This window comes from Merops nubicus, unplaced genomic scaffold (assembly GCF_000691845.1).
Source record: "Merops nubicus isolate BGI_N331 unplaced genomic scaffold, ASM69184v1 scaffold45371, whole genome shotgun sequence".
NCBI classification, from domain to species: Eukaryota; Metazoa; Chordata; class Aves; order Coraciiformes; family Meropidae; genus Merops; species Merops nubicus.
In genome coordinates this window covers 5,188-17,551 of record NW_008589833.1, presented here as the reverse complement: position 1 = coordinate 17,551, position 12,364 = coordinate 5,188, and the positions used below count along the sequence as shown (strand labels likewise).

At 38.9% G+C, this 12,364-nt stretch overlaps 1 protein-coding gene across 2 annotated transcripts; it reads left to right on the top strand.

The window, feature by feature from the left end:
• Positions 1–3,416: 3,416 nt before the first annotated feature.
• ATF3 (activating transcription factor 3) lies at positions 3,417–6,881 on the top strand. 2 transcript variants are annotated; one of them, XM_008949699.1, is made up of 5 exons: positions 3,417–3,455; position 3,496; positions 3,544–3,656; positions 5,166–5,273; positions 6,209–6,881. In XM_008949699.1, exons 1-5 carry the CDS (start codon positions 3,417–3,419, stop codon positions 6,404–6,406), a joined length of 459 nt encoding a protein of 152 aa, XP_008947947.1. In that variant the 3' UTR covers positions 6,407–6,881. The 2 variants fall into 2 exon arrangements, with proteins under 2 accessions (XP_008947947.1, XP_008947946.1); XM_008949698.1 differs by having other exon boundaries at positions 3,417–3,656.
• Positions 6,882–12,364: the final 5,483 nt, after the last annotated feature.

Genomic DNA, 12,364 nt, shown 5'->3' with positions numbered 1-12,364 from the left:
GAGAGAACAAACAAAAAGTGGGTAATGAATGAAGTTGTTTGGACCTACCTGAAATGGAAGGGTACTCTTCATAGAAAAGCTGTTCTCTCTAGAGAATTCCAAAACTAAGGATAAAGTAATGAAGAATTAACTCATACTGGAACAAGCTGTGCCTTTATAGTGCAGGTCTGTGAAATGTTCAGAACCTTCAATGTCAGTAACTTCAGAAGTACTCAAAGCAGCCTGGAGCCCAGGTCCTTGTGCATGGTCTAACAAAGTAAACTGAGATCGTATCTGAAAGTCCCAGATGTAATCATGCCTTTAAGCCTTGATATTCTTATTCCCTCTGTTTCCCCAGCCTTTACAAACACAGACAAAATGAGAGTGTGCTCCTGATGGGTTGTAAACAGAGGTACAATCTGTACAAAAATTGGGAAAAGGGCAACTTGCTGCATTTTTTAAAATAGCAAAATCTAATTTTCCTTCTTGTAAAACATTTCTAAAACCAGATTTGTTCCCCAGAAATTGGAAAACACCTACTTTGTTGTTCTGAAAAGGGAATCTGTTCAGCTTACCGAGTAGCTTTGTCATAAGACTGATTGTTTTTGCTGTTGGTATCACGGCGGCTCCTAATGATCCTTGTGGCAGACTGGAAGCCTCCCCTACTGGGCACTGTCCAGGAGCCCTGCCCCAAGACAGGGGCCTAGGAAGGCAAACCAGTGGCAAACAGCACTGCAACATGGATTTGGCTCACAGCAGAAATCCTTACACAAGCCTCAGCCCCCTGGTAGGCCCTCCCTTTCCTAAAGTCTGAGTAAATAGAGATGCCTTTCAGGATGTCTGGAAGGTCAGTGAGCTGTTCAGGCAGGAGAGCAGCGAGTTCCTATGGTCAGGGACGCTCCCCCTCCCCATGGGCACCCTGCCACTCCTTTTTGTACACTACTGGAAGACGGATGAGAATACCTGAAGACATTATAGTAGGATGTGTGAAGCGAGCCCTCATTACCGGATTGTAACATAGGGTTTTGTTGGTGCTTGTGGTACATTCAACACTAGCTAGTAGAAATGCACAATATAATACAGTTTCTCAAACACAAACATTCTTGGTTTCCTCTGGTGCTGCTGCTGACCTTAACTGGAAGTTCATCTAAACTGAAAAATAATAAACCACCAGAGCTCAAAAATTATTAGTCGATTTTCTAGGCTGGAGAACCAGGTTTACTATTAGTTTAAGACTCCTGGTTAGACTGAATTATACAGAACTAACTTTGTTCAATGAAGCCATCACCAGCAGCCAAGGAGACTGATTCAAGGAAAATAAGTGATTTTTCTGCTGGCAATGAGGTGTCACCTGGAATTAGCCTGTTTAAATGAGTTGAATGGTTGAGTGTTGCTAACCAGTAAATAACGCTGGGAGGACTTCAGCTCAAAATTACAGGGCCATTTCTGACTTGTTGGAAAAGAGTAACTGCTAGCTTTCCGAGATTATAGGATTAAACAGTGTCAGTACTTTAAATGTGACTCATGAGCAGGGGCTTTCTGAAGAGAATTACATAAATTTCCCAAGGTCTTTCTGAATAACAAATTGTTCAAAATCATTTCCTCATCTTTAATAACTATGGGTGAAATCCTGGTCCCACTGAGGTCAACAGAAAAAGTTCTCCTGATTTCAGTGGGTTCAGGACTTCATCCTCAGACTCCAGGAAATGTTCAGCTCTTCTGTGGTAAGTGGGTGAGGAAGAAGTGAGGAAGACTCACATGCAGCTGGACATGGTATTTTCTACATAGTGACAATTTGCTGTCCTTAGATTTTTATATTTATGTCACTTAGTGATGAACCAGATTCTATTCTTATTTGCACTAATATGGATGGATTTACAATATATTTTTAGGTATCTCTGAGCAAAATCTATCTTCTTGTCAAGGCATGTGACCCCAGACATTTCTTGCTGAGTTACAAGAAGTACTGTATGAGGAACTGTGCAATTCTTGGTTGATCATGTGGAAATTTAGCTTAGACACACTGCTGCACCAAGGCAACTATTTGCTTACCTGCACTAAGTTAATTAAGCTGACTTTGCTATAATTATTGCAGTTCTAATAAAGAGTAGATAACATACTGTAATTACCCGTATAGCTATTAAAAAAACAAACAAAGAAACCCCAAACCTATACACCAAAGAAAGCTGGAAAACCAAAATAAAAACCATTTTACCACAAGTCACTTTATGAATAATAGAAGTAGTGGAGTCTGTTTTCCTTTGGATTTGCACCTTTTGTCCATTGGGCCACCTACAGAAAGTGCTCAGTTTTCTTCCAGACCTCTTACCTCACCTCTTCAGAGCAAGAGGGAGTCTGTGTCACACAGAGCTGTGTGCATCAGCTACGTAGCTTGCCCATGATGTTTGGATGGCCTCTCTCCCTCCAAAATTGGCTTAAAAATTAATAAGAATTAAAAAAAAAAAAGGAAGAAAAAAGAAAAAGAGAAGAAAGTAGAGAGCATTGTTGGGTAGGTTAATTTTCTTAGGAAAACTACTAGAAATGAGGTTCCTCCATGGGTGTCCATTTGCATAGTTCCCCTGAAGTCTCTTCAATCATACTGGTTTTTATCAGCAGATCAGACTATAAATATTTAAGAATCTCAAACCTCTTGTTGAGCATACATGAGGACAGTTTCCCATTTTACAGGAAGAAAGGAATGAAACAAATGGATTCATGTTTCTCATGACTCAGTCCCTCTAACGCAGCCCGTGCTTTGACACTGCAGAGCATGTATAGCCTTTTACCTTTGTGCCAGCTCTTGTCATTAACCATTTTTCAGGAGTTCATAACCAGATCTATAACTCTGTTTAAAATTGAGCATAGTAATTCTGTGACAGATCCTGTCTTGGTTAGCAAACTTCAGCTTCTAGAACTCCTTGAGCTTTGCTACAATGTGTCTGAGCTCAATGTACACTCTGTCCATTGGAAGCTAGAATCTGTGGTGGTGTAACTCTGAGAATGTAGATAGTTTTAAGCTTCTTTTGTACTTTAAATAATAATATTTATTTGCTTTCTGATTTTTGTTCCTTATTTTTTCTCTTCCTTTTCACTCTATTCCCATTTGTCACACGTTATTAGTTTAAATCTTAACATTATACATACACACAATCTTTTTTCAATATTAAGTTTCAGAAAGACCTAGAAATGGTGTGATGCACTAACACTTTTGTTTTTAATGCTGACTTTAAGCTTAAAAAGTAGAAGTTTTTACTAGTGACCAAATTCTTAACTGTTTGTCTCTAGTGAGAGATTTGGGTATAAGGGGAATAGGGACTGAAGCAATGCAAGAAATATAGTATTATTCACAGTATGAAATATACCTCTAGGAGATATTATTTGCCCTTCTATGGTTGTTGAAAGACTATTCTTATTATCTCTTTTTACCTTTCAGCAAAATGATGGTCCAACACTCAGGCCAGGTATCTGCATTAGAAGTCAGCGCCTCCGCAATTGTTCCCACTTTGTCCCCTGCAGGGTCACTAGGGTTTGATGATTTCACAAATTTAACCCCACTGGTGAAAGAGGAACTGAGGTTTGCCATTCAGAACAAGCGTCAGTCCCACAGGATGTCTTCTGCACTGGACACGGTGACAGTTTCTGAAAGGCCAGTTGAAACATCAATCATGAAAACAGAGGTATGGCTCTTTAAATAGCATTTCAGTTGTGAATTATTCTCTAATAAAGTTTCACCACAAGACCAGTTATTTTATCAACTACAGACAACCCTCTCCACTGTACTTGACCCTGCTGCTTGGCTTTCTGTTAAATGCTTCTGGGAAACCTTCTGTTATTTCTCATTTCCATGGAGGCCTATCATTGGCTATTTCAGTTATGGATTAAGGGCAATGTTTCACAGTGTTTAGAGCAAGTGCTAATCTGGTTTCCCTGCCTCCTTGTGTCTGAATTTGGAATAAGTCACTGCTGGTTTTATTGCACTAAGGACAGTCCAGTAGGACCCATGTCCTTAAGCTAGACTAAGATAGACATAGCCCTGTGAAATGCTGGGGTCTGAACCCCGAGCCCCGAATTAAGGTTGCCATCTGGGTGATCCCCACAGCCCTTCATACAGAGGGGTGAGTTTGCCTTAGAGCTTCCCCCCAGGGTGCGGCCGGCCCTGCAGGGAGAGCCAGAAGGGAAATGAGCCCCAGGGGTCCCGCAGGGAGCTGACAAAGGTCAGGGGTCTGCTGGGGATAAAAGCTGGGACCACTGGCAGGAAGGGAGGAGTGTGTCTGTGAAGTAGATGCACTTCAGAGTTTCCTGGTTGGGGAAGGACCTTCTGACTCTCCTGGAACTGGGCCCTGGTCAGCTTGGACCTTTGTAAATGTGGGCTAGGAGGGTGAGAGATGGCCACGTGGCTACCTTTGTCCTGTGTGTTTAATCTGTTGACCTGGCTGCTTCCCATTCCATCTATGGGAAACCTTGGTCCTTATTTGTTCCGCCTGTTGTCGGTTGTGCAATATCGTTGTTGGGATTGTTGGGGGTGATGTTGATTGTGTGTGAACTAATTGTCTTATTTGTACCCCTGGCAATTATTCATGGAATGACTTTTCTATATTCAATACAGCCAAGTTAGTGGTTTGTCTTTCTGCTGTCTGTGTCATTTATGCTAGGCCTAGTAACTGGCAAACACCATGCTATGTCCATAGTAAGCTTTTTCCTTTAAGATAATCATCTCTGTGAAAAACATTGCTGTTATAAAGTGGAGGCATAGCTTAAAAGGAGTGTGTTAGTACTTCCTTTTCAGCACTGGCTTTAGTTCGATGTGCTCTTGCTGCCTCAATCATAATACATCCTCCACGCTGTTCCCCTCGCCCCTTTTCCTGCTCAGGAAATGAAGGAGAGGTGGAGGTTTGGGAGTCAGCCTAGGCAGACACTTTGCAAGTTTTTTGAGTGCCATTCATTTTAAATGAGCCATCATATAGATTACATCCACCCAAACTCCAGCCAGGTTTTTATTGGCAATGCTAATGGTGTTACTGCCATTTTACTGTGTGTCAAGCAAGGTCAGAATTACATTCTTATGTAACTCACGATATAAGGACTGTCAGAGCTAGCCCTGTTGCTTTCAAAAATGCCAAAGTTACCAAAATACAGGTCATGTATTTACATCTTATGGATTGTGTCTGTCTGTTTTTTTGGGATAGTTTTCTCCCGAAGAGGATGAAAGAAAAAAGCGAAGAAGGGAAAGGAACAAAATTGCTGCTGCAAAGTGCCGAAACAAAAAGAAGGAAAAAACAGAATGTTTGCAGAAAGTAAGTGATGGGCTTGAATTGTTCTTAATCTGTCATCCTGCCAGGATCCAAACAGATGTAGCATGAAGTGTGGTCACAGTGGGAAATACAGAAAGATGTCACCCACAACTCTATAAACCCTTCAGAACATTAGTTATTTAAAAAAAAAAAACATGCTACATATTAAAACCAAAACCAGTTAAAACTGGAATAAAATGAAAGTATGGTAGGAGTGAAAAAAGATTAGTGTTTCAGTGACCAATCTTCTCTATAAGGATAATATTAATCTAAATTTTACTGCTTTTTCTATTCAGTGTAGGCATTAAATGTGATGTAATGGTCATTTTGGAGACCAAGAACTGATAAACATCAACAAGTAATTTCTAACTTCTTTATGGAATGAGTGGCATGGTGGCTTACCCTTGAATTCTCTGTCCTAAGACCCCATCCTGTCTTCACCTGCTCTGTCATGACATAAAAATACATTACAGCAGCATCCAGCCTGTCTTTATTCCTATATCTAGGGGCAAGGAAAAAAGGCTGTGTTTACTTTGTTAGATTAACATGGGCTCACAGATATGGGACATGATATTCCCAGGAATCAATAAGAAGCATAGATAATTTGGGGTCACTTTTTGACCCAAAAGGTTCAAAATCTTTTTGCAGAAGAAAAATGCTTTGGATACCTGCCATTATAATGGAATACAAGGATGAATTTGGCTTTTAAACTTCCATTACACTTCTCTAAAAGCCAAAAGAATGTAACTGTCATCTGCTTTTCAGACTAGTATCAGCTGGGGGTTGTACAGTTTCATCATTACAGTAAGAACAGGCAAGTTCTTTCTCTGCTAGCCATATGCTTTCTCACCAACAGTAGACTGCAGCTATTAGATAAACATTGTGATTAACTGTTTGAATTACTCAATCTAATAGCTGTGTCTGTCCTTTGTGACTAGGAATCAGAAAAGCTGGAAACTATCAATGCGGAATTAAAAGCCCAGATTGAAGAGCTAAAGAATGAGAAGCAGCATTTGATATACATGCTAAATCTTCACAGGCCCACTTGTATAGTTCGGGCACAAAATGGAAGGACACCTGAAGACGAAAGGAATCTTTTTATTCAACAGATCAAAGAAGGCACATTACAAGGTTAAGTACTATGGCAAACATGGAAATATCATTTTTAACAACTACCAGAATGCATGGAGGATCTGACGTAATGTGTAGGATTCTATTAGTCAAGAGCCTTTAGGAAGAGCAGATTGCTTTCTTCAGCAGAAAGAATAATTTTGGCTTGACAGTGATTCTTCCCCTTGGAAGATCTGGTCTCAATCAAACTGAAGAGTCTTCTGCCTCAAATATAGGTTTTGCACCTGTCATACTTGCTGTTCCTAGGAGCTACAGACAACAGCTTCAGAAGTTTTAGGTCTCTGCTAGTATACAGTATCTGCACTCACAACATTTGTGCTAGAACACTATGACTTCTGATGATGCACATGGTACAGACAGCTGTGCTGGATGGACACTACTTCTCCTTGTTACCGGTAGGGAAAGCAGACAGTGTTTTTAAAGCTTCAGAGTTTCCAAGAGGATGGTTTCTGGCAGAATGTACTGATACATAATGCTGCATTCTAACCTAACACATACACACAAACACACACACACAAAAAAGCCTTTAGTTCCAACTAAGCTTTGTACTTTTATTTTTTTTCCACAACACTTGTGTGGGTTTTTTCTGACTCATCTCAGACTGAATCCGAAGAGCCTAGCAGGTGTAAGCAAGAAATGTTTCTTGCAAGATGTCCATGTAGCCAAGATTGTATTTTATGAGCTGGAACCCCACCTACTATCCTTTGGGGACTACAGTTTTTCCTTGAATTGCTAAAGAGCAGTTTGTACCATCACTTGGTGATGTGGTAAATTGGACCCACTGGAAAGAGGAAGCTAGCTATGGAGGGATGGCAATACAGGTTTTGCTCAAGTGAAGGACTGCAGGACCGAATCCTAGGCTCAGGAATCATGAAGAGATTTAAAAAAAAAATCTAGGTTCTAATCCTACAGGCCTTAAGTCATGCCCTTCACTGTTACTCACAGAAGAGGTTCCATGGACTTCATTGGGTCTGCTTATGCAGATAGCTCTTACAGGCATAAGAGTTTGACAGCTTTTTCCATCCTGGTCAGGAGTACTTCCTTTTGCCAGGTGATTGAGAGGGAAAAGTTATGATTGCAACTACTTTTGTTTCACATTTGAGGGGCAACTACAGTCAGTCAAAAGTGTTACTTAGATTCTCGAGACAAGAGTTTTGATGTAGTGAATAATTGTTTTTATTTTTTATTAAATACTAACCATAGATGTTTTTGAACTGGTAGAAGAGCTGCTGGACAAAACAGTTGGAGCTATGAGTGTTTAAATTCTGATGTTTCTGTGAAATTCTCAGATTGTTTGATCCTATAAAATATATCCTTACAATTTTTTGTAAAAGAAAATATTATCCTTATTTATCACTAATACCATAATAAGTAGAGTTAATAAATACTGTGAGCAAGATAAAACTGAAAACACAAGTGTTGTGCTGTCTTTTTACTTTTATCCTTTGGTGTTTAATATTATATAGTCTTAAACTTCACCAGTTGTATCTGAGGCACCACTGTTGAGAACACTTATCCATCATCTTTTCTACAGATGAGGCACTGAGTATCTTGAATTATTTGGTACAGACATTATACCTTCCAAAATTCTGTACTTCCATTAATGTGGTGTCTAGATGTTGAATGTCACAACTGAAATGAAGCAGACAATAAGATTTGAGATTACACATAATATTTTACACCAGTTATGCAGTGTTGTAATTGTGGTTTTATTCTAAAGGCTAAACAGATACCTCAGCCATAAGCTTTTTACCCTGCAAGTCCTGGATGAGTCTAACAGATATCATACCTGATCCTTATATGATCATTATATTCTGCAACAGAACTTCTTAGTACATTTTCCTAAGATCTGGATATATTATAATGTCCTATATCGTGTTTTAAAGATATGTGCTTCATGTATCTGAAAAGTGAATGTATTACAAAAATGACATACTAGGTCCAATTCTGTCCTGAGAATCCATTATCTTTCTGTGTGTTGGAAGGAGCTTCCATTAATCTCAGTGAGTTTTATTCATGTCTTGTAGAAAGGGTTTGGAGTCTCTGCTGCAATTTCTCTAGCTTAGAGGGCAAATTCCATGGGGAATTGGGCCAGCTGTTTATCAGACAACAAATATACATGACGTGTGTTAGAATAAACTTGTCAAAAGATGTTTAACCTCTGTAATGTGGAAATACAAAACCAAGTCGTCATCCCAGTACCATACACCTTGGCTTTGCCTTTTGTGCATCTGATACCAACAGACAAAACTGTTTACCTTCTACACTGTTACCAAGTGTTACCACAGAGATCAGAATATAATGGCAGAATTCTTGTGTCTCCCGTAGGGAATTTGTATGGTTGCTTTTAACCATCTCACTGGTGACGCAGGCGTCACGCTTTTGTTGCTTGATGTTATTTACTTAGCATGCCAAATGTTAATATGGTACCACTACTATTTTCAGAAGATAAACTATTTTTATTTCTTTATATGTGCAGTCATAGCTGCTTTCTACTGCTTTTGTATGTGTGTGTGCATGCGTGCTCCTGCACGCTACTCTAGAAATGGTGGCACTCGAGTTCACTTGACTGTGCCCAGAGAAAGAATGTTTAAATGGCTAGACAGAAAGAGTATGTTGCATGATTTTTCTAAGAGTACACTCTATTCAGGAGACAACCCTTAAACTGCATTAAAGGCAATTTGTTTTCTGTTAAGTTTGTTTTGATACTTTAATAAAAAAGAATATATATTTATTCATGTGTCATTTAATTCATTCTGAGTTTCATGGTCCAGGAGCAACCTCACTTTCTTAAAACAACACTAAAAGATTAAAAAGCAAATGCATTTTATAGGTTTGCAACTATAATTGTCTTATAAAATGACATTAGTACTGTTCACTGCTTGTCAAGGTATAAACAGTTTTGCTATTACAAAGTTAGTCATGATTTCCAAGCTAATTTCTTATTTGGGGCCTAGGGCTTAGATTAAAGGACTGGAAATTAGAACTCCTGAACCTTTCCTAATCTTGCAACCAACTAGCTGATAGTTATTTCAGCTTTCTGATTACCTAATGGGTTTAATGCTTTTGCTCCTGTGAAGCTTTAATATTTATCAATTGCTTTCTATGGTTACATGGGAGATACTAAAGAAGTATAGCATGATTCTGACTTTTTTTTTTTCTCTGTGTTGGGGTGTGTGCATGTGTTTGCCTGTGAGGGTGTGTGGAGAAACATGAGAAAAGATGAACAAAATGTTCTAACCTGTCTTTCCAAAACTAAGTATCTACACCCAGACAGAAGTCTCTGTGTTTTGACAGCCAGTGATGTGGACAAAAACTTTTGGCTTCATTCCACTGCAAGCAGTCGTAACTTGAAATACAGAGGTCAAATAGAAGGCCAGGAGCTCCAGGGACCAACAAATCTACTGCACTATTGCAAAATCCAGTTAAAAATATCAACTGGAATAAAGATCTAGGCTACTACGAGCTTGGCAATGTTGAGTGCTTAGTTTCCTTATCTGTACATCCATTTACAGACCTGCAGTCCCAACAGGGATATTCACCCTTTAATGCATTCTCTAGAGCTGCTAACAAATTTTACTTTTGAATATCTGATTCGCTTCTAATTTGGTAAATTTATAAATCATCTGCCTAACGTGCTTTAGAAAACCTTACCAACAAAATTTTGGCTATGAATTCCTGAATTTATATTTTATAATATTTTCCTTAAATAGTAGGAGTTAAAACCATGAAAACACCATTGGTCTCTATGACATATTTGTAAAAGCATAACTAATATTCTTTTAACAAAATAATATATTGTATCTTCTGAGGTGTTGTTTTAGATGCTAAATTTATGTGTGTACAGGCCCATGCAGACCTTAAAGCATGTTGAGCTTTACACTGTACGTTAATAAGGAGCATCTACTTATTTTCTAGTGTTTCCCTTGATATAAATGAATAGACAGCAATGTTGAAGGTAGGTAGAGCTGATGACTTATACTAGGCTGGAAACATTTAATGAAACAGAATGGTAACAAATTTAATTTTGCATTAAGACTTTTTTACCTAAGCCCATTAGAATTTGAAGTTATTGATTTAAATGAAAAAAAAAAATCACTAATTCTTAATATTGCAAAAGAAACTGGATGGTAATGAAAATTAAACAGTACAATAATTTCTTAGCAGGAGAATTTTGAAAGCTTTATCTTTGAAAAATTCCTAATTCCAGAATGACAACTGTCTCTCACATCCTCCCCCCACCTTCACCAGAATACTGGAGTAGGTACAAGGCTCATTCATGCTGGCAACTGCCATGTTTCTGTGCTTGCCCAGTGCCCCCAACTGGAGACCCTGAGAATCACATAATTAAATTGTGAAATAATATTAATTTATATCAATACTTAGTAACGTTCTTCATTAGTTTGTAATTACACCGATACAGTATTTTCATTTCTGTAATAGACATAATTCCTTTTTAAAGTGTGGTTAAGATAAAGAGTGGCAGTACTTTCTTTTTAAATCCTGTTATTTAAAGTTCATTTGCATTTAGTGGACACTGGACCAGAACTGCTGACTTCAGTGATAGAAACAGTTATTTACTATTTTCCATGCTATTTGATCTTCAAAGCCATTGGAGTTAAAGGATGAAACACTGGAAACTGTTCTTGATACAGCACCAGTTCCAGCTGTATGTCTTTACTACTGGTGACAGTGATGGAGGAAAAAAAAAACCAAAACAAAAAACCAGAAACAATTAAACACAAGAAAACCCCACCCATCCCAAGCCAAACAAGTCCCTAATGATTTTAGACCCCAAGCTAAGTAGCAGAACTGATGTTCAGAAAAATTTTTGGACCTATGAAACAAACGAATAGAAAATGGAAACAAACTGAGAGTTGAGGTTGGAATCCTTTTTCTGGTTTTGAGAATTTTGTAACTTTGTACTCTGCCAAAGCAATTGGTGCACCACCATGCCCACTTAGGCCAGGGTATGCCCACACAGCAACAGTGGTGTAGCATAGCAATGTTTTTGATATAAGCTAATTTAGTGATGGGAACATCTCAGTGATGACAGCAAGAAACTCAGTACAGGCTAATTGGTGCCGCTGAGAGGATGAGCATTCTGTGCAGCCAGAGCACAGGCTGCTTCTGGCATCTGAGGTAGCTCATTTAGAGCCAGCTCAGATATCGTTCGGCTCCTCAGGTTAGTGTGTCACGTAGCTGCCTGAACTCCCAGCCAAACGGCTCCACCAGCTCAGAACAAAGGTCCACCCAGCCCAGTTTTTGTTCTACAGCAGCAATCAAAAGCAGCTGAAGAAAAGGAAGAACAGGGCGAGTATGCTTCCTCTGTGTGCTCTCCCGAGTCACACAAGCTTGACATGATTTCTTTAGGTATTAGCCTTCCATAGGTATTTCTTTCAAGTATTTGACCAGTTCCTCACCCACAGTACCAGCATCTGCAGTATGCTGCAGTATCTCCTGGCAAGCTCCACAGGGCTATCACCACCTAAAAGAAAACGTTCTTAAAGCCACAAATCTGAAATACATGTGATGGGGTGAGATCCTCATTCCTCATGATTATAGGGAAAGCCTTAGAAATATGACTAGTGTATACTAAGTTCACAAACCAAGAGAAACTAAACTAAATTTAATTCACTAGACTATAAACATTTTGTGTTTAGAAATAAATACTCTGGTTTGTTTGTGCATGGAGGGTGGGTGTCTTTTTTTAAACAGGATTTTTGAATGTCTAATTTGGTCATGCCACATTCCCCTCCTGCCTAAAACTGTCCATGGACAGAGGAAAGTGTGACTAGAGAAACCAGTTATCAGTGCTAATTCTGGTGTTACCATCATTAGGTTCAAAAGGAAAAAAAAATCCTTAAAATTAATAGCTAGAGGAAGGAGAGATTAATTAAATTTTAAAATTACCTGCCTTTCAAGTAATACCATGCCCCCCCCCCCGAATCTAGGAAAAAGCA

Excerpts from the sequence above, each read along its gene's own strand:
- ATF3 (XM_008949698.1), top strand. The coding sequence starts at position 3,417 with ATGATGGTCCAACACTCAGGCCAGGTATCTGCATTAGAAGTCAGCGCC. Across the intron at positions 3,657-5,165 it reads CATCAATCATGAAAACAGAG|TTTTCTCCCGAAGAGGATGA; the intron begins GTATGGCTCTTT and ends TTTTTGGGATAG. Across the intron at positions 5,274-6,208 it reads AAACAGAATGTTTGCAGAAA|GAATCAGAAAAGCTGGAAAC; the intron begins GTAAGTGATGGG and ends CTTTGTGACTAG.